Source organism: Maylandia zebra, linkage group LG19 (assembly GCF_041146795.1).
Source record: "Maylandia zebra isolate NMK-2024a linkage group LG19, Mzebra_GT3a, whole genome shotgun sequence".
In the NCBI taxonomy this organism is placed as follows: Eukaryota; Metazoa; Chordata; class Actinopteri; order Cichliformes; family Cichlidae; genus Maylandia; species Maylandia zebra.
The window spans coordinates 10890444-10912786 of record NC_135185.1 but is presented as its reverse complement, the minus strand read 5'-3'; the positions used below and the strand labels follow the sequence as shown (position 1 = coordinate 10912786).

The following is a 22343-nucleotide window of genomic DNA, read 5'->3' as shown; positions in this document are numbered from 1 at the left end:
AGCTTCCACGTAGTGGAGAGGCAGGTAGTTCGATGGTGACCCTTTATGGTCAGGATGGTTCTGCCTTGTGTTAGCCAGCCTGCTGTTAGCAGTGACCCTTATTTGTGCTGCCAGGCGATCGTGGAGTGCTGTGAGCTTCGTCAGTCAGCGGGCATGGATCATGTCAGGTACTGGTCCAGCTCATTCTTGTGGTTGGATGGCTGTCTTTGTGACGTTCACTGGCTCTTGTTCTGGGAGGTTGCTCTCGTCTGCTCTTAGATCCACCAGTGACGCTTCTTTCTCCTGGATGTTCTTCCAGTATTTTTCAGTCTCAGCTTCGGGTGGGTAGTACACCCTGGATGGGTCTGTGGACAACAAGCCATTATTCTCTCTGCTTGTCTTCAGGCTACTGGGCAGAGCTGTGAGGCTTCATTTGTTCAATTTGTTGCACCTCTAATTCACCTGCAACCTGTTTCTTTAGCAGCTAGCTTCTTCCAAATGTAATGCCCCACTGGGGCGATTCTAGGATCAGAGCTTTGGGGGGCTGAGCAGCTGCCCAGCCAGGCAAGATAAACTTTATTCATCACGATGAGACTTCTTCCCCGTCTCTGTCAGTCCCTGCATCCTTAAATGTCTCCAGTTGTCCTGAGTTCCCTCTGAGTGTCTCCTTGGTGCATTTAAACCCCTGTTCCTCCCTGTCCTCATCGTCTGTTGTCTTCATCTCCGTTATCAGTCATCATAATTTTACCATCTCCGTGCAAGTCTGTAAATTTCTTTATTAAATCATAAGATTCTTAAATTCATCAAGTCTCTCTGTGCCTGGGTCCTCGTCTCAAAACATGACATCACTGTTTTGTACATTTTAACGCAATTTAATCCCCACAGTTGTAAACGAAAAGCAAAACACTTTTTTAAAGTATGTAACAAAACCATCAAATCTGATAAAGGTTATTTAAATGCTGCAAATGAAGAATGTACTGGAATAAAAAAAACAAACATATCCTAACCGTAATTACTGGGAGAAAATGATGCTCACAGTAAATGAGAAGTAAACTGAGTGCATTTTTTGGACAGAGGTTCACTTTTAATGTGTAAAATACACTCCAAAAATAGAGTCCTTAAATATTGATTAAAAAAAATTACAAAAATGGAGGCAACTTTGCCTATGGTACTGTGTATACTATGTATGAAAAAGCATACACTGTAGTATAAAAAAGCACTTTTTTTTTCTTTTTTTTTTTATCACATTTAGTAATCTGTGAGATACAAACCATCTGCATGTGTTTATCAATATCATGCTGGCCTTCTGCTTCTATTACATCCAAGTTTGTTTCTTTTTCTATTTCTGGATTTTATGTATGATTAACTTTTATTTACGGATCATTTCTATGAATTACAAACACACACACACACACACACACACAAATTCTGGTTTTGCTATCTTAGTGAGGACATCTAATTGACATAATGCTTTCCCTAGATGCTTACCCTAACCATCATAAATGAATGCCTAACCCTTAGCCTGAACCTAACCTTAACCCTGACACCAAAATCCCAATCATGTGTGCGTCCTCACAAGTCCTACAAGTATAGTAACATTCCAATTTTTGGTCCCCACGATGATGTCTAAACAGGCACACACACACCTGAACAGAAAACAGACCAAACTAAAAACAGACTTATGGCCACACTGAACTTAGAATAACATTAAAACAAATAAAATAAAATCATCCGTCACTATTTCACTATTATGAACATGTGCATTGTAGTTTATAGTTACCTTGACATATTTTTCCCAAAATAAAATCTAATCTTTTTACATCATTGCCTTGCATCATAAAATCTTTGCTATACTATAAACATATAGTATGAACAGTGGGAATTTAATGTAAATTTAAAATGTTAATATTCTGAAAATGGCTTTGTTCATTTTTGCCTCTTTTCTAGCCATCACCTACACACCTAGCTATAAGAAGACCCCTCCTCCAGTCCCGCCACGCACCACCTCCAAACCGCTCATCTCCATCACGGCCCAGAGTAGCACCGAGTCCACCCAGGACGCCCACCACGAGGGGAGGCACCCTCATGGTGGGATGTGGGCGTCCGACGGCATCAGCTTGGGGTTGACCCCGGGCAGAGGCCTCTACAATTCCAACGACAGCCTGGATAGCACCAAAGCTGTTACTATAGCGATGGAGGCGGCCAGAGTCATGGCTGGAAAAAGACACCCGTCCACAGACTCTCACAGCTCAGTGCTCACCTGCGATAAGGCCGTCCTCGTGTCAAAGGCTGAGGAGTACTTGAAAACACCTCGATCATCTATAGGGATACAGGTCAGTCTTCAAATGAGCGTGCATGGTTAAAATGCCATTTCACTGGTCCTAAAACTCGCACTGCTCAAACCTGTGTGTGGTTATATAACATCAAAGAATAGTTTCCCACACATACATTCAGCCGAGAAACAGCGTTCTCATTTCAGGGGCTAAAAATAGCAGGAGTGAGTCATCTTACTGCAATCCGTTAATTAAGATTCAACTCATGCTGGAGCAGGTTTTAGTGAATGGTAGTTCACTCCACGGTTCATTCACTCCTCTTCTTACTGTACCTGCCTCTCTTTCTGTCTAACCCCACTGACTCTCTCGGTCCCCTTTCTAATTGTTCTCCCTCTCGCTTCCTTTGTGCCTTTTTTCTCCCTCCACCTCCCGCTTCAGAGTCATTTTACTTTGGATTTGTCTCACTCGTGCTCCGACTGTAGCCGAGGTTCTGCTGTCGCTGATCTTCCTTTGCAGGTGTCTGCTTTGATGCTCTTAAAAGATTGAGGAGTCAGTTCACTCCGCCTTCGTAGCCATTTAAAGCAGAATATCAGTTCTATTAAAGTTTTAAAGTTTGCATGTAGGGAGTTTTTGGTTTTCTGCTTTCATCTCATTATTACGTACTTGTCTACCTTAATCAGTGCATCTTTCCTGTTTATTCTTCCTCCACACAAATATGTGCACGTACATATATCCACTCTGCTGGCTGTCGTTCCTGCTAAACTGTTTGCAAACTCAAACCTGCTCATATATAAAATTTGAACCTTTTGATTTCATTCTGCCTGTGTTTGAATATCTTTCTTTGATAAAGAAATTAAGTGCATCCTAACTGCAGTGTTTTCTTTCAAAATTAGATTAAAAGAGGTAACTGGTTTGAGCTGGGGTTAAATATTATTACGGGGAAGTCAAACAGTAATCCTTTGGTAGTCAGGAGATTCTTCCACGCATCCAAACTTGAGAATTTGCAGGAGAACATTTGGCAAATTTCCCTGTTCTGTCTAAATTGCCTCCAACGTTTTCTTACTGCCATCAAAAATTAGCGATTTTAATGATAAGCAGTGTTGGTCAAGTTACTTGAAAAAAGTAATCAGTAACTAATTACTGATTACTCCCCCAAAAAAGTAATCCCGTTACTTTACTGATTACTTATTTTCAAAAGTAATTAATTACTTAGTTACTTAGTTACTTAGTTACTTTTTAAAAACACGATTTACAACCTGAAGAGGTGATAAAGTGATAGATCTTTCAGCCCAATTCTACTTTTTCTACATAATCCATCATACAAAATGTAATCAAATGGAAAAGTCTCTTTTTTTAACTTGTTTTATCAGTTTTAATCTTTTAACTTTATGCATCAAGCAAAACATTTAATTATATGCAACATTCTCTGAGTTGAATAAATTAGTTTAACATTTAAACCTATTTTCTACACATTCCAGCACATAAAATAAAATATTTTTTGTGTTTTCACTCACTCTTTCAAACAGATGCAAGTAAAACACAGCAGAAAATAAATAAAGTCAAAGACTCAGCGGTCCTTTTGCTCTATTTTCACCTGTAAAGCAGGAGCAGGGTAGGCGGAGGGTTACCCTGGTGCAGGTGTGCTGCGGTCAGTTGAAGAATCCGCGCGAGTGTCTCTGTGAGTTTCCCATTACGTTGTAGCTACTCGGTGCTTGCTCGGAAGTTTAGGGGTTTTTTTCGCTGTAAAAATAAGTTTTCTTCCCACGCACGATGGACGCTAATGTTTTTGTCACTTTTTATGGAATCAAACTCAAAGTAAGGTCAGTACTTCCACACTTTAAACGCTGCACGCTCATACTCTCTCCCGCACTCGATATATTATCCATTGTTGATCTGCACACAGCTGCTGTCACCAACGTCGCACTTGCTTACGTCACTGTCATGAGACATTCTCGCAAAAAAAATCACGGTTTTAGTAACGCAGTAACGCAGCGTTCCTACGGGAAAGTAACGGTAATCTAATTACTGATTTTGCAATAGTAATCCCTTACTTTACTCGTTACTTGAAAAAAGTAATCAGATTACAGTAACGCGTTACAAGTAACGCGTTACAAGTAACGCGTTACTGCCCATCTCTGATGATAAGAGACTGAAACTGGTAAAAACAAACAAACCCAAAAACACATGACAGAAGCAACAAAAGCTGGAGCTCCTCAAACGGCTTCTGGAGGCCGGCACTGATCTGGGTCTACGGGTCAAAACCCGCAGACTCACATGCTAAATGGCTAAATCAAGTCACTGAACTCAACCTCTCAACCCTGTTTGTGGTGTCAGTGTGTAAAAAATATCATTTGTATTGTAAGAGTGCAGGGTTAAAATGTTAAACGTAGCAGAGACGACGAGTCTCTGTTAGACAGATGTGTGTGTGACTGTAGAGCTGTTGTAGTAGCCGAGCTGAATCTGTGAGAGAACGAGCTCTGCCGCCTGTCCTGTAACCGGCCCAGAGGGTGCATGGTCAGGATAACAGTTTGTTCATCCACCTCCTCTCCAGTCATAAAGTCAGCCTTCCTAATCAGTTTATTCACAGCTCTGATGCTCAGCAGACCACAGTGAAGTACCCGGTGCTCACCACAACTGAGAGGCAGGAAATCTCCTGGATCTCAGCTTGCTTAGGGAGTAGAGCCTGCTCAGCCCCTGTCTGTACACAGCCTCTGTGCTGGTCTTCCACTTCAGCCCACAGTGATCCTTTAACGGACCTCCCACCCAGTCACGATTCCACTCTGATCTATCTGTTGATTTTGATTGGCTGCACTGGCTCTTAGCCTTTAACATATTCTATATATATTCTTTCAGATGCAATGATAAAAGCATAGTGATAATGTCAGGAGACTATAAACAGCAGACAGAGCAAAAACGCCAGGGTCTGTCAGTTATATATATACATCTGAGCCATCTGCAGTTATTAGTGCATTGCTAAAAGCAGCTTTCAGCTGCTCCCATCTTGTGTGTAAAATGCCAGCCTTGCATTAAAAATGGTTGCTTTAGGAGGAGAAATGAGCTCAGTGTTAATGAAGGTCTCACAGTAACCAGGCTACATTTCCCTGACTCATGTAAACATCTTGGTTTACTCACTCTTTGCTCCAGAAATGATTTACCCAATTACTCAAGCAAAGTTCAGATATCCTTGTTCACATTCTTACTCTCCTCATCTCCAACACATTTGCAGTACTGGCACTTTCTGTTTCCTGTTAGCCAGGGTCAAAGCCTGCCATCTAAAGATGAACAGGCCACCCAACTGCTCATTTAAAGAAAACAGAAGTGAAACATCCAAATCTCATTGCAACACTTCAGAAAAATGCAAAGCAACACATTCAGCACATGTGCGTGAGCGATCTGACCCATCCATCACCAGTGAGGTGGCGATCAAACCCTCTGGGAGAACGAGTCCACTGTTAGTGCTGTGTGTTTGATGAAAGTGAAGGTGAAAATGCAGGAGTGTGTGTGTGTGTGTGTGTGTGTGTGTGTGTGTGTGTGTGTGTAACAGAGAATTATACTGACATTGAAATTGCCTCCAGTGATGTGTGGAAAGTCCAGTTAAATTACCAGTGCAGGTAATTTAAGCTTCTGGACTCAAATATAAAATAAGCAGAAAGAAGAATTTCTCGTTCATCTAATCATAAATGTTTAGGTTGAAAACATTACAGTCTGAGAAGACTTATATGCTTCATTCTCACATTCATCTTTAACAACATTATATTTACCTGCCTATACTCTGACTGTACTGCATGAGAACAATTTGAATGGGTCCTCTGTGGTGAGTAAATCATAGCATGAGAAATATACCGTATATAGCCTGAGACAGACAGGTTTCTTTAAGTATCCCTAGCAGCGATGCAGAAGGTTTCATCCCATCACTTTGGACCTTCATGTTGGAGAATTAAAGCTTTATTTTATAAGAGCCATAATTTCTAACAACTTCTCAGAAACCTTTCCTGGAAAGACTCAAATATTATTGAATACACTAAGCTGTAATACCAGGGAGTCTGTTATTTTACAATTAAGGGATTTTTTATTCGAAAAGCAAAATTGCTGTTGTACAAATTTAAGAAATTGAGCTTAGTGTCAGTTCACCAAAGCATATTTTTAATTATGACTTTGGATAATGTGTCATAGTCCAGAAGTCTTTGAACTACAGTATGCAAATACTCATTTATTATATTCAGCTGACCTCTTCGTCATCCACGTGCTTCACCCAGTCCTGTAATTAACCTGGATTATCCTTCCTTTGCATTGATTTCACCCTCTCAGCCTGCCTCTCCTACAGGAGGTCAACTTTTAACATTTCTGCACATTTTTTAAATGTTAATTATTGGCTTTGTGGACTTGGTGTTGACTTGACTTCCTCCGGTCCTCCCATTGGGACCACTTTAGAGCCATCTGGGCTGCACTTTTCCCACTTTAGAACTCAGACATGCTTACATTCCAAAAGTCTGATTGATTTATTCACAGCAAGAGTTTTAATTGGAGCCTTAATGAGGTCGTATGAAAAAAGGAGTCAAAGCTTTTAACCTTAAACGCACTCATTGGCTCCAGGAAGTCACCAGGTGGTGTTTGAGTGTTGTGGATGAAAGGCTGAGTCGCTCCGTGCAGCTTTCAGTTTCCACACCTGTGCTGATTCTGTGCCTGTGATGATGTATGCACGCCCTTGTATTTCTGCATGCACGTGCCAAAGTATGTCCAGCCTAAAGAGCCTGCTGGACGCAAACTGCACGGCATCCTGGATGTTTTGCCTTCTTTCAGCTCTCATCCATCACAGACATGAAACTCTATCATGAGGTGGACTGGGCTCTGCCTCTAACACGAAGCGAGTAATGGAGGTCACCTCAGCAGGCTGCTCCGTGCACATTTCCTCCCTGCTAATAGCTTCTTCCAAACAGCCTGACAGAATACAAAATAGCTCACCAAAAATGTCACTCCTGAGCTTTAATACTGACCACTCCACAACAAAGGTAGGGCTGACATTTCCAAACAACAGAACTGCACGATATTCTCAACCAATGCATTTGGTTCACTCTCACAGTCATAATACTACACTGAGTCGGAGATTTATGAATGTCAGATGCTTAAAAGGCCTCTTATAGACATTTTGGGCGCTCTTTGAAACACCTGAGGGCTGGAATGATATCATTGGCAGAGAAATGCACTCGTTTTTTTACAGCTATGTGCACTATAGCACAGTGCTTTGATATCAGACAAACATTATTTACTATGCAGGTATTTCAAATTCACATACTAGGATAATGAGTTGTTAGAGTTCATCCTGAGGAGGACGCAATGCTCACATTAAGTCCTGCTTGTCTAACCTTTAAAAAAATCACAGTATAAAAACACATTTTGGTATATTGTCAAAGACTGGATCAACATTTTTTAATTTTAAAATCACCCAGTAAATGATGAGGGAAGTTTGTGGGTAAATGCAAAGTAGAACCAGCTAAAAAAAACCAGGGCACAGCCACGAGTCATTTTTCTGACCTATGCATGCTGTAAATGTGTTCCTGAAATATTTAACCCATGATTAGCTGACTCTAAACAACCCTGCGAGGAAACCCAGGTGACCAAAGGACGAACAGCACTCTCTCTTTCTCTCAGGGAACATAAGGCTCCGCTCAGCTCTTATCAAAGCTGCACCGCTCAGGTTATAAATACACCCGACAGAATAGAGAGCTGATCGCTCAGAACACATCCAAAGTCATCCGGTCCAAAATATGGTCAACATGTGCCCTGGGCCTCATTAAAGAACCACTTACTCAGCTCTCCAGTAATCACAGCTGTGATTGGGCTTTCATTTCCCGTAGTCTTTACCGGACAAATAAAAATAAAGAAGGATAGATCAGATGTTTGTGTAGCTTATGTGTCGACACAGTGGATCCATATTTCACTAGGAGATGACTTCAGGTAAGGGTCGGTGTTGGGAAAAATGAGGTCAGGAAGACAGTCCTATACGGGGGATAGATGAGTGGTAATGAAGAAGATGATAAGCGTTGGCTGGCAGGGGTAGATAACCGCCGCTGGAGAGAAGATGGAAGATGGTATGATTGTGCTGAGTGGGCTGTGGGTGAAGGAGTGGCTGAGACGTGCAGGCAGACAAGCATCTGATTGGAGGAGGGTGATGTAAGGTGTGATGTAAGGTGTGTGGCCAGAGGGGCCGATGGCGCAATATGGCAGCCTCGCTTCTGTCAGTCTACCCCAGGGCAGCTGTGGCTACAACCGTAGCTTGCCTCCACCAGTGTGTGAATGTGAGAGTGAATGAATAGTGGCATCGTAAAGCGCTCTGGGTGCCTTGAAAAGCGCTATATAAAATCCAATCCATTATTATTATTAAGAAAGCCCAGGTAGACAAAGGAAAAGCAGTAAACAAGAAACTGGGGTTTACAGTTTTGATAGGCTGGAACAGATAACTCGATGATGTGATCAATCAGGGACCAAGTCTGAGCAAACGCACTTCACATGAACATACAAGCATGGAGAGGGACTGAAGCGGGCGCTGTAGGAGCCACAGCAGCTGCGTCTGGTCATGCACTGAGGTATGTGTATGCAGGGCAGATGTGAGTGCTGTAATCTGCTTTTTGCAAACAGAAAACAATCTATTTTTTTATTTGCATGAGGAGCGGGGGAAGTCGTATCCAATCATAAGTGGTCACTCAAGATGCATTTTATTGCCAGCTGTGAACTGGTATACTTAGAGCTGTCAGCTTGTGTTTGGATCACTCAAAGCAGATGTTAATGCAAGGTCTGTCTCTCTGAAGATACAACCAATTATACCAACCGTACCAATGAAATCATATTTGCAGAGCACCGCTTGTACTGTCACAGAGAAAAAGAGCTCAGTGAGCACCGGAGAAAAATTACTGACATAACAAAAATGACAAAGCAGGATTCAGTCAGTATTTTAAAAAAAAAGATAGCCACAGTCAGTCAGCAAGACATTGTGGAAACTAGACAAAGAGAGACAAGTGAGAGAAAGAAATTAGAAGAGAAAAAGAAGAACGGATGGAGGAAGAACAGCAGAGCAAAATGGTCAACACTGAAGAGGTGTCATTAAATGTGGCTCCACCGACTGTAGCCACGCAGGAGCCATTATCATCCGCCGCTCTGTCCTCCTCCTCCATAGTAAAAACTAATGTCCTCATTTCTATCACTGTGGATGGTTCCACAGCATCCAGTCTACCATAACTGACTAAAAATGCTTCAAAAGAAACCTTATCTTTATACACATATATGATGGCTTTTCACACTATTTAAATTATCTTCATGACCTTCATGAGGTCATCACCTACAGCTAACGGTTGTGCCTCGAATGTATTTCCTGCTATCTGCAGTCATCCCTTTATCCTGAGGCACAATGGCCACTCTACAGAAAACACAGGCCAAGAACAGAGAAATGACATTGCATCAGTAAGTTCAGAAATTTGAGTCCATTAACCTGAACATTTTACTGTTTCCTGCAGTGCAGAAAAACCCAAAAAACACCAGGCGCTGTGAAACAGCCTCACCTGGCATACATGCTGGAAGTCCTAGAGTCGCAGTAGCTCTGCACTCTGCAGTCAGTGGCACTCAACGTAGAGCCCAAATTATTGCCTCTCAGAGTTCAAGTAGCAAGCACACCTCCACATAAACTGTTTGGAGGAGCCTGCATGACTCAAGCTTTTATGACTGAAATGTGAGAAAGAAAGCACAGAGGAGTATGGGCTCAAATTGTGGTCATAAATATTTTGTACTTGTAAATAAGGATTTGTATGTGTAAAAAGAATTTGTGTGTGTAAAAGAGATTTGTGTGTGGACTTAGCCAAAAAATACGTGTGAAACTCTGGACTCAGGTTTCAAGTGACAAGTATGAATTTTGACCCTGTTTTTCTTCCTTTCATATGATTGGCCAATGTCATGTCAATCTCAAATTTAACTATCCAATCAGAGAACAGATGGGTTTGGCTATTGGAGGGGTGCTTTATGGGGCTTCAGGTTCTTGAAGGGAATAAATGCCCTTTTACATGCCAGCCCAGCGTTTTCCTTCATCACCACGAAGAAAAACAGTCTGTGGTCGTCCGAGTTTGGTGATTTTTGTGTCACAGGTTTACCTGCTTAATACAGGGACTAGCATCTAGTACAGGTAGAGCTGCTGCAAAAACCCACAGAGCTCAGCAGCCAGCGCAACAAATTCTGGATCCTTGGCTTTTAGTTAGCAGTTAGCATTAGCATCACATGCTGCGTCTGATGTGAAAGGACCTTCATGCCTGTGACTCACAGCCATGGTCCCGGGTCAGGCCTGACTTTGTGTTAAACTAATCCTAAAGTAATAATGGTATTTCTAACCACTGATATAGCACAACTTTAGGGGACCTAGCTGCTATCGGATATTTACATAGAGATCCTCCAGCTTCAAACTGTATTACCCTTCAAGGACCTGCAGTTCAAAAAAGCACCCCTCCAACAGCCAAACCCATCTGTTCTCTGATTGGATAGTTACATTTGTGATTCACGTGACATTGGCCAATCAGATGAAAGGAAGAAAAACAGGGTCAAAATTCGTACTTGAAACTTGAGTCCAGAGTTTCACACGTATTTTTTGGCTAAGTCCACACACAAATCTCTTTTACACACACAAATTCTTTTTACACATACAAATCCTTATTTACAAGTACAAAAAATATTTATGACCACAATTTGAGCCCACAGAGGAACACAAACACAAAGCAGACTGCTCGGGTCATGAAAGGCAAGGAAGCAGACCAGCAGAAATCTGGGCTTTGCTCCCACGAGTCCAGATTTGAGATTTCTGGTTCCACATCTTTGTGATATGCAGAGAGAATGAACGGATGGTGAGAGAAGTGTGTTTCCCACTGAGAAGCATGGCAGAGGAGGTGTGATAATGTTGCTGGTGACACTGTTGGCCATTTATGTAGAACAGCCACAACATTCACAGCGGCTCAGCTTCCCATCTGGTTCCAGTTGGTGGGACCATCATTTGTTTTCCAACAGGAAGATGACCCGAAGCACACGTCCACATTCTGTAAGGGTGTCCGGCAAACATGCTAATGGAGCGCCTTCACGTTGACCCGACCTAAACTCAGAGGTGTTTGTGTTGAGCTCTTGCAGCGTGAGTGCAAAGGTGGCTAATTTGAAGCTGCTATGCTTATTGCATAGTTGCACAGCAAAGCATCGAACGAGTTGTTCTCAAACATTTAGCTGGCGCTGTGTGGTGCCATTATTAAATCTAATGCTTCCTTTTGGGCAACTACAAATGCTTTATTGGACATTTTACGTTGTAGAATGTACCCTATAGCACACTGTGCTTCATTCTTTAGCCTAATTTCTGCTCAAACCTAAAAACCACCTCAGTCTTTTTCCGTTCGCAGCCTCCATAAATCATACAATGTTTACTTTCTGACACGCTGTGCACCGTTAAGTTGCTCTGTCCAGTCCCAACCCAATAAACACAGAAACACTGGGGAATTGCAGCTCACATAATGAGAAGCACTGTTTGTATCTTTTCTTCACATTAGGTGGAAGCAGCCACGGACTCTGAATCTGAAAGCAAAGGCTCACGGGAGTACCATTCTGTTGGGATCCAGGTAGAGGATGAAAAGAAAGGGTAAGATAATGGCTTTGGGATTTTCACATCATTACAAAACATCAGGGTTTGATGTTTGATCTCGGTATCGCAGAAAATAGCCCCACTGTCAGTGCCATTATTCGTCATTTTGGCATGTGTACATTCACCCGTGCCTTTAACCTTCCTGCCTTCTTGGGACCTTTTTGTGCCACTGCTATGTGTTAAATGGCTGCCATTTCCACTGTGTTCAGTGGAATATAACCAAACTTGCCACAGGATAGTTTTTACCTGTCAATGTTAATATTCCAGTGTGAATTCCTTAAATCAGCCTAAAATGGCTGAGCAGCAGAAATCCCCACACCCATCACCCTGGGGACCATTTTCTGCCCATTGACTTCCATTATAAACGCTATTTTTCAACCCCAAATTATCATCATATGATTTTATTTTTTCTTCTTTTCTTGGATGTCAATGAAGACTCAGGGCCTTGAAGTTTAAATTTTTAAATTGCAAAAAAAATGCAAAAAAAATAATGGCAGGTCAAAATGTATGTTGGTGCCAATCTTTGGTCCATCTAAAGGCCTACTTATAATGACAATCACATATTACTTCAACTGGTTTTTTGTGGAAATATTTAGTTTCGTTTTTTGGTTTTTGGGGCTTATAACACAGGGCGCTCATGTAATAACACTGGGATTTGAAGGGTTAAAACAACGAAAATATAATTAAAACTTTACATGAATATTTCAGGGAGAAGTAGTTTTACAAGGTTGGCTAATTTAAAGTGGAATAAAATATGGATATATGGTCTTTTTATGGCGTGGCTGAGAATGGTCCCTAGGGTGATGGGTGTGAGTTTTTTAAAGGATGGCAGGATTAATCTCTTCGCCCGTCAGACAGGGAAGGTTCAAACGCTCCAACAGCGTGACTGCAGCTGTGCAGGCCGACCTGGAGTTGGAGGGCTTTCCCACCATGGAGGACAAAGGCCTGCAGTTTGGTGGGGGATTCCAGCGTCACTCAGAGCCCAGCACACCTACCCAGTACGGGGCAGTGCGGACCGTCCGCACCCAGGGGCTCTTCAGCTACCGGGAGGATTATCGTACCCCTGCTGAACCCCCCAGTCCCCGGGAGACCACCAGCGAAACAACCTGGCAGCTAGAACCCCCCTCCCCGCGGGAGAACGCGGCTTCGCCGGGCGAGTCGGGGAGGGCGTCCCCTTCCCTGCGGAGGGACGGGAGCTGGTTCATGCAGTTGCTCCACAATGAAACAAAGAGGATGGAGGGCTGGTGTAAGGAGATGGAGGCAGAAGCTGAAGAAAATGACCTGTCAGAGGAGAGTGAGTGAATCTCTGATCCTTTGAGCAGAATTAACAGTTTGCATGTGCTCTGTTTGATATGCTGCGTGTCATTCAGTTCTAGGGAAAATCCGAAGTGCAGTGGGAAGTGCTCAGCTGCTCATGTCTCAGAAATTCCAGCAATTCTACTGGCTGTGTCAGCAAAACCTGGTAAGACGTGATTTTATTAAAGTCTGTAGGTAAAGAACAAATAAAACTGCTGTTTACATCATAACTCACATGTAGGTGACATTAACTGCAGCACACAAATAACATGACCATCCACACTGCATGTGATCCAGCCTACCACATCTGTGCTTGAAGGTAAGAGAGAGAGAAATTAGAATGACACAGCTACATCTGGCACAAAGGTGTTAGACTCAAAATATTGATCGTGCTGTAGAATGAACTTTTGTCATTAGAAACAGTTCCACACTTTGTTCTTCAACCTTCAATACACGTTTAATACTTTAGCTGGTGCTAACAAACTGAATCCAACTGCCTGAAAATGTCATTGATTGTGGAAAAGTGCAACATTGAGAATCAATAGCTATTCGGCGCATTTATATGTGACCTGAGCATTCTGAAATAAAACAATACATGTGTGTGTGTGTGTGTGATGCAGCTTTATCCTGGAACAGAGGAAGTAATGGTAGAACCAGGCTCCTATTGAAATGGATCTGAGACACCAGCAGTGCGTGTGGCACAGATGTTCCTCAGCACTATCACAGCCACTGGTTTTGCCTCTAAGTGTATGGCTTGCATCCTGCTATGTCCTGGATCGTCTCCAGGGAACCTTTGCACAGTCTGTAACTTGCGTCCTATTGGCTGTGGTAGCTCCTGCCTCCATGGTTCTGGATCTCGGGGCCCGTTCCTTTGCTGACGTGATCCAAGCCTCTGTGCTGTCCTTTGAGCTGGCCTTTTCTAGCCACTGGTAGGATTTCTTTAGTCAGCCGCTTCCCCTGTCTGTCGATGGTACAGATGTAGGTAGATGGTGCAGATATATCCCATGCAGGGGCTTGGTCATCCAATACACTTCCACCTCCTGTTCCGCATCACCGTCTGTCTTTAGCTGCCTGAGGCTCTCATGGAGCAGCCCTTGTGAGTGCTCCAAGTTTCATACTGTATTGTGGCTCTGACACTCAGTGATCCATGCCCTCCCACTTTCTGTAGCTCATGGAGTGTCTGGATGTTGGACTTTGGGTGAAAACCTCCATGCTGAATGAGGGGTTTCATGTCTTGACATTTGTGACATCTCCTCCTCTTGTGGGCATCTTATTATTCCAGCTGTTTATCTGATGACCGGTAGGGCATATGCATTGATGGTTTGTATCTTATTCCTACTATTCAGCTGGCTTCTCTGCAACTGTCTTACCTTCTGTGAGTTGATGTCTCCCTCACACCTGGCATACAGTTAGGTAGGTAGGTAGGTAGGTAGAGGCCAGGTACTATTTCCTCCTGAAGGAGACGGTGTTATGAATGTTTACTCAACAAACCAGCAACCTTGACCATGCCATAAATCCATATGAAACAATATTTCATACACCGCCTTGGTTTGTGAAATGTCCACAAATGAGAAACTTAAAAGGATGTCTCATCTTGTTTTAGGAGCCTGCTTTTCTTTAACGTCTCAATCAACATTTAGGAAGCCTGAATTAAAACGAACGGTGTGCACAGAGTGCTTCTCTGGGAGAATTTCCAGGATTTGAAGCACACACAGGCACAGCCGAAGCTTAAAACTCACCGACTCCTTCCAAATCTGCCAGCTCTGAATATTTGAAGCCTTGAGACTTTGGAGTTTGGCGAACATCACAGGCACAGAGGTCAGAATAAAGCTGATGGAGTTCTGAGTCCATCTCTCAGTAATTAGAGATAACAGGAGTGAATTCTGTTTCTGGCATTCCTCACATGGTGGACACTCATGTTTGAAATCTTAGGGTTTTTGTTTTTTTCAAATGGCTTGCTTTATGAAGGAGAATTATGCTAATCTCATAATACTGTACAAATATCAAAGCCGAATGTAACCCCTATGGAGTCACAGTAAGCAAAGTATGATTAGCAATACTGTAAGTTTAATATCTGTGTGTGATGTTGCAACAGATACAACTTTAGGAAAGAGCTGAAGAAATAACATTTTAATTGGTTAATGAATTTCTACACTTGGGGCCAAAGATGATATTTTTGAGATCCTTTTAGCGACTCCTTGCTGTTTGTTTGGCTAAAAATAATTATCTGATTACTTAATGCACAAGAAACCAAATGAGTTGGGAACTTCAAAACTTAAATAACAAGCCCCCATCATATAAAAAACTACATCTACTCTGCTGCACGCTTCAAATGTCATAATGTTTTAGAGCTTGACCATCTCTGGTTGTCGAGTCACAGCACAGATGTTTGGTCGGTGCAAAGTTTATGAAACCATGGAGCTGAAATAGTTGAAGTTATAAAGTAAAACATGGATGGAAATATATGAATAAAAACAAAATCCTGAATACAGTGCAGGGTGTGCTGCAGCCTGAGCTGTGACAGTGTTGTGCTCCACACCATCAAGCCCTGAAATCAAACAAAGCCTCCTAAGAGAGCCTGTTTCTAATCGCATTTCTGCATTGGATTTGGGAATAAAGAAATTTGCAATTAAATTAGAATTTGTAATGAACAAAGGTTAATAATATGCACACATTTACCTCAAGACCATCAATCTTTTTTCTCCCTGCATCAGTTTAAGAGCCTCTCATGATCATGTTTTTTAGACGTTATTGTCCTAGAGCACAAACCTGTGTACCCGGGTCCTCGTTGGCGGCGATCAACACATAAAATCAGCTCAGAAATTCTGTTCAGGCGTACGCAGGTTGTGCTTCCTTATCATGAAAAGCCTTCGCAAGAATATTCAGCTTGGAAGAAGGAAGAAGCTAATTTAATGAAAGAAAGAGGGACCAGCACACGGTAAACTCAAACCCATGACTCATTAACCTGCAGCAGTTACTGAGACAATGAGGCACCTTTCAGTCGGATGTTCCTTTCATTTCAGATATCAAGTGATGAATAGGTCTGCACCGACAAAGTCGGCTTAGTATTTCAGGTCCCATTCATGAACGAATGACGGGACCGCTCTCCAACACAAGCTGTTGCCCCTCGTTTCAATCACTAGTTTTGAATATGACGAGGACATCTAGTGGACTGGAGCTGAAGTGCAGTAAGCAGGGTGGCCCACATGTGCGGTGTTACATTATAGTATCTACCTCACCATTTGAACACTCTTAAGAGTATTTGATCTTTCCTCTTGTGCCCGTGCTGCGTAGGACCCCAGTGCCATGCCGCGACCCACCTCTCAGGACCTGGCTGGGTTCTGGGACCTGCTGCAGCTCTCCATCGATGACGTCACCATAAAATTTGACCAGCTGCAGCAGATCAAGAACAACAACTGGAGGCCTGTAGATAGCCCAGAGAAGAAGGTGAGGACTCACTGCTTGCAGACTGATTCTTAAAAAAATGTGGAGCAAACAAAAAGGATTTTCTAATAAATCGCAAAATTGCATTTTAATCTTTCTCTCTTCTTTCTAAAGGCACCAGCTCCCGTACCAAAGAAGACAATTCGACAGAAGAGTGCAATGACGAGGGAGAAATCCCTGGACCTCCCAGATCGGCACCGGCAGGAAGCCCGCCGACGGCTCATGGCAGCCAAGCGGGCGGCCTCTTTCCGGCAAAACTCAGCCTCGGAGCGAGCGGACAGCATCGAGATCTATATTCCAGAGGCTCAGACTAGACTTTGAGAGGGTCGGGTCAGGGGCTAACGTGTCTCCCTATTTCAAACAAAACTTTAAAACTAGCCTTTTTCTAGACTGCTAATCTCTCTACTCTTCCTTTATCCATCTGTCGTCTGATCTGATAGCCATCCTCAGTGCCCATCGCCAAAACCCCAGCGGACTGTAGGATGCGCCAAGGCTATACTCCTGCATCCAGAGCGAGTGTTAGCAGAAATGTATGTCTGACATGAGTCGCTTGGGTTTCTCCTTAGCTCACTCTCATGACACCCGACCTACAAGCTCTCTCATCCAGTGTCCTGGATGGATACATCTGTAGTTTTTCAGCATTTGCAAAGTGCCATTTAAAAAGTGCAGCTTTGAGAACCTACCAGCAACCAGGCCTTTGAGCTAAAAGAGTAAATGAGAGATTTATTTATTTCAAGTTGTTCAAAAACGGTTAAAGTTAGTAGCCCTTCGATACTTTTTGATCATTTGAAAATTACCTTATGATTTCTTTTCTTTTGGGGAATAAGAAGCTAAGTATCACTAAATTGTTGTAAGTTCAAGTCTTTGCAAAGTGCCAATGCTTGAAATACCTCAACTGTGTGCATGTGGCACTGGTTACACATCCAAGGTTATTCAGGCAGCCCTAAATAAGCTCTGGACTGGTCAGTGTTGAAAAATGCAGCTTTCTACCCAATCTGGTTGTAGTCAAACATTCTTCATGTCCTGGATTGGTGGAAGAATGACATCAGCTCATCAACGCGCACATTTCAAACATCTTTCCTATATATCTCACGTTGCCAACTTTCAGATATCGACATTTACTTGAAGCTGAAAACATGCAAGTCTTGTGCCAACACGTTCATCATGTCAATGCAGTAGAAACCAGTATGAAAGTGTCTGTAACTCCTTAGATTGAAATGTGTAGACAAATGCACTTATGCACTTATTACAGTTCTCTGTATTTCCAAGGGAAATGTACATACCCCAGTTCACAATAGTACTGTTGTATTTTTGAATTGTGAGTGGGATGAATATTCATCGTGTTTCCCCACTGCGTCTCCACTGTTTTCCGCCCTTTCTTTTGCTCTTGACTCCTCTGGATTTGTTGCACACATGCAGTCATTTTGATCGCGCACACACTCTACGCCGCACGGCCGTCTTTTCATCCACCATGCTTCTGTCAGGCCCTTTCAAGTTGCACCCTCAGCCACAGTTAATGAGGAGTGATGGAGAGAAAAATGTCAAAACATAAACAAAATATCTGCATACGCGCTTCTTTAATCTATGAAGTACTTTGTAATTTTTCCCATTTCTTGAAAAGTTCAGTGTAGTTTGAAGTCTCCCTGTGGCTGACACCCTTTAGGAAAAGATGGGGAATAATGAAATGAAATTGGGGCAAAGGCTTTTCCAGAGGGATGCAAGCAGCAAGTCTCAAATAGCTAAAACTCTGCAAGAGCCCTGCTGAACAGAAAGAACGGGCTGTGCACACCGATGCCAATTTTAAGTAGTGAATGGAGATTTGCACAATCCTAAATTCCACACAAACAAAAGCTAAAGATCACCTACATCTATATATGCAACTGTTACAGAGGTCTGGGGTTTTCAAAGTGTGGTTCGGGGACCTCCAGGGGTCCACGACTCAAAATAGTTTGCTGTCAATCTGTACGGGCGCAATACACACCAGTAAAACTATTGTAATCAGTGAAGGAATAGCTGGTTTGATCCAATCCTGGTCCGTGATTGTGTTCCTCATAAATTCATTCTGAGCAAAACGCTAAAATTCTGCTGCTTAATTATGAAACTTTGGTGCCGGTGATTTCGACGTTCGCTCCACTGTGTTGCTGATGTCGCTGTCAAATCATTGACCTAAAGACTGAAGTCTATTAGTAAAACCTTTGGGATAATCAACCCACTAAATGGTGCTGCTTTTTATTTAATCAGTACAGTACTAGACAAATAATCAAGTCGAAATAATGCGCTGTCCACTGAACGGTACATCACTTTAAAAATCTATTTTTATGACTAATTGTGCCCGAGTGCCTGGCTTCATTATGGGTGGGTTCAGGGATATGAATCATATGATAGCAGTAAAAAAACAAAGTCCCTGGATTTGAATAGTGTGTGTGTGTGTCTGTTGCTGATGTGTGAGCGTGGATCTTGTTTTTGTAGCACAATGCTGACTCTAAGTCAATCTAAGGTCTGCGCGTCATTTTCCTATTACTACCCAGCTGTGGCCTGACCTCCATCGCCCGCCGCACCCCCACACAGATCTACACGCCATCGCCGTGCCATCAGCTGTTTGATAAATTGTATTTTAGATACCTTGATTTACTTTTTGCTCCTGCGAATTGTACTTTTGAGTAAACGCAGTATTTTTTGAACCATACGCATCCTTGAAGACAAACTCCGAGCATACGTGGGATTCACACTTGTTTTCAAGCTACCATGTATGACACATTCCTCATCTGCCAAACTTCTTGTAGCAAACCTCAGACAACACATTACAGAATGACCAGGTAACCAAAGTCTGCGATGGAGTGACAGCGTTTCAATAATGAAACAAGAAAACACGGCGAGCTCGAATTCTGTTGGGTTTTTCATTGCAGAGGCAGGGAGCTTTAATAGTGAGACAGTGGGTATCTGGAAAGCGTCTGGGTGTGCGATGCCAGGCAGTTGGCAGAGCGGGGACGTTCCCCTGCTGTTGCCACAGTGGCAGACAGACGGCAGAGAGACAGACTCGGGTTGACATATGCTGGCTTAGAGGAGACGAGAGCTCGGCGCTGAGGCCCAAACTGCTGGTGCTGTGTGCTGTTCTGTAGCTGGAAGGCTGTTCATGTGAGGATCGCTTGCTGCTGCGCCGGGTCATTTTTAGCCTCTCTTTGACTAAGCAAAGCAGCTTATGTAAGATTTTGGGTCCTTGGTGAGATCAAGCAAACTGCCTCTAAGGCCCTTCAAAGCTTGTGTTGATAAATGTATTGCTGAATTGTGGCCTGCACTGTAGAACTTAAGCATCAGCACTACATGTTTCTGCTGGGCTGAGGCTGAAACGACTGAGGAGTTTCTCCCTTACGTATCTCGAGCAGGGCCGTGAAAAACGTAGTATAACCGCCACCTGATTCAGTTTCAAGCATTTCATTTGCACCTTTAAGACGCATCGCATAATTTGCCAGGAGGCCTTTTTTTCTAGTCGGACCTTGAAGGAACCAGGGGAGATGGAAAAGGGCAATAAGGAGACGAGTGTGAGTAAATTTACAGATGCATTTAGAGATAAGAACTGTGCAGAAATCATCCCTCCCTCATCCCCCCACAGACAAACCTCGCTGCTCTGACGGCTGGGTTTTGTCTCCCAGTGAAAATCGTTTTCCATCGATGACACCGTTTCTTTTGAGGTGTAAACGCATTCTCACATGAACTCTTTTTCACAGAGCGATCTTGTATTCCCTCGAAGCCGACTGTAGCGCTTATTCTGCGCTGAATCCTTCTGGATGACGCGCAGCATGAATCCGATACTGTGAGCGCCAAGGGAGTCTTCTTTTGAGGATGCAGTTGCAGCGCTTTCCTTTAGGTGGCCCGCTGAAACCTCGTGTGAACCCCCGAGCGTACAAAATTTCAACAATGCTGTATTCAGTGCCAGGAGGGCAGCGGCCAACTGCAAGTGCAATGTCTTTGACTTATCCAGCAAACTGTAAAGTTCTTACTGCACATTAGTTTTACGTAATCAAACCATGACTGCCGTCGCCGACCCATCTCCAAACATGCGGTTTGAGCTTGTATCTACACATTCTGTGGCCTCACTTCTGGTACGACTGTCTATGCGCTTTAAACTCTAGAACCCATGACGTGAACTATTTCAAGGGGACTTTTTGGTAATCGTGCCATGGAAAGAAACACACTGATACAACACTTCCTAGAAGTTGGAATGTGAAACAACTCTATAATTACTAGACAAAATGAAAAAAGGTAGTTGTTTAGCTAAAACTATTTTCATCTCTTGTATATCATATCTATAGGAAGGATGAATATAATGCCAAATATTCATTATTTGTAAAGAAATATATATATAGATATATAAATATAAAATATATGCTTCATTGAAACAACTATTTTCTGCACTTGCTCATGTTTTGCTGTTAATCTCACTTTGTTATGGTTCCTTTCTAAGCTGATATGATGGCATGCAAAAAAAAAAAACTGATTTTGAATGTAGGCTTATTTATTCTTGTTTTTAAGAATTATGACACTGTCACACTGATGTACATTTGTTATATATTTATTTAAGTCTGCCACACGTGCATCTCTCAAGGCGCGTTCTTTCAGTGCAAGTTACCTTATCGTTAATTTATTTTGTATTATTATTATACCATATGCATTTTCCTCCATTCTTTCAGAGCTGTTGGGAGATTTTGCCTATTTGACTCGTTGATCATTGCTTAGTTCACTCAGTGTAAATAATTCTGCAATTAAATTTTTTGAGAAAAAGTTTGAGACAAGTTTGTCTTTGTGGTCCTTTTTACTTTGAACAGTAACTCGCTGCTGTTGTGATCATCACAGCAAAAGTATTCACGTAAACTTAGACATTATACATTACACTGCATTTAATCCACTGGAGTGGGTATGCCAGAATTACAGCTTTCTGATGCCTTTCCTAACAGTAACTGTACTTCCAGCGGAGGGATTTTCTCTCACCGGAGGGGAGCTAAACGAATTCATCAAACCGCTCTTGACATTTCATGCATTTTAGATCTGTGGCCCGCTAACGAAAATAGCAGTGAAATAAAGATGAAGTGTAGCTCTGAATCATCAGTCAAAGAAATTGGTACACTTACTTTCCGATGTTCATAGTGTGTCAGGAGGTTCACCAAAGAACTGGCATTTATATAAAAGAATAACTGAATGAACTGGCTTTTGTTTTTTCACATCTAACAAAAGCGATCAGCGTGCGTCAGCTTACTATAAATCAATCTTATCCAATTCAGGGTCACGGGGGAGCCGAGGCCTACCCCAGCTGTCACAGGGTCCACCGTGGAAAGGTTGTCAGTCTGTCGCTGGGCTAGCGCGCAGAGGATGACAACCCTTCAAGCTCACGGTCACACCTACAGCCAATTTAGAACCAGCAATTAACCTGACCCCATGCACGCCTTTGGAGAGAAAACGCAACATCACACAGGTGCTTCTTGATGCGAGTCGACAGTGCCCATGTGTTCAGCTTACCCTTGAACACCATTCTTTAAAGCAACCCACATAATGCTTCTGGCACTAAAGAGTTCTATATTCAGCATTGACATAATCTATATCCCAGCATGGCTACATTTTAAAATTTGCAGGTTATATTCTTGTAATGCATTTCATGCACCACAGCAATGGCAGCATCCATAAATTCTACAGATCTGCAGGCTGAC

At 42.6% G+C, this 22343-nt stretch overlaps 1 protein-coding gene across 1 annotated transcript in view; it reads left to right on the top strand.

The window, feature by feature from the left end:
- The window catches only part of dlgap2a (discs, large (Drosophila) homolog-associated protein 2a), a 194883-nt gene extending 173461 nt beyond the window's left edge, over window positions 1–21422 (top strand). The window contains exons 11-16 of the mRNA XM_076877866.1: window positions 1927–2312; window positions 11813–11901; window positions 12759–13198; window positions 13275–13366; window positions 16495–16647; window positions 16759–21422. Coding sequence (XP_076733981.1) covers window positions 1927–2312; window positions 11813–11901; window positions 12759–13198; window positions 13275–13366; window positions 16495–16647; window positions 16759–16965 — 1367 coding nt within the window. The 3' untranslated portion in view covers window positions 16966–21422. The remainder of the gene's footprint in view (window positions 1–1926; window positions 2313–11812; window positions 11902–12758; window positions 13199–13274; window positions 13367–16494; window positions 16648–16758) is intronic.
- Window positions 21423–22343: the final 921 nt, after the last annotated feature.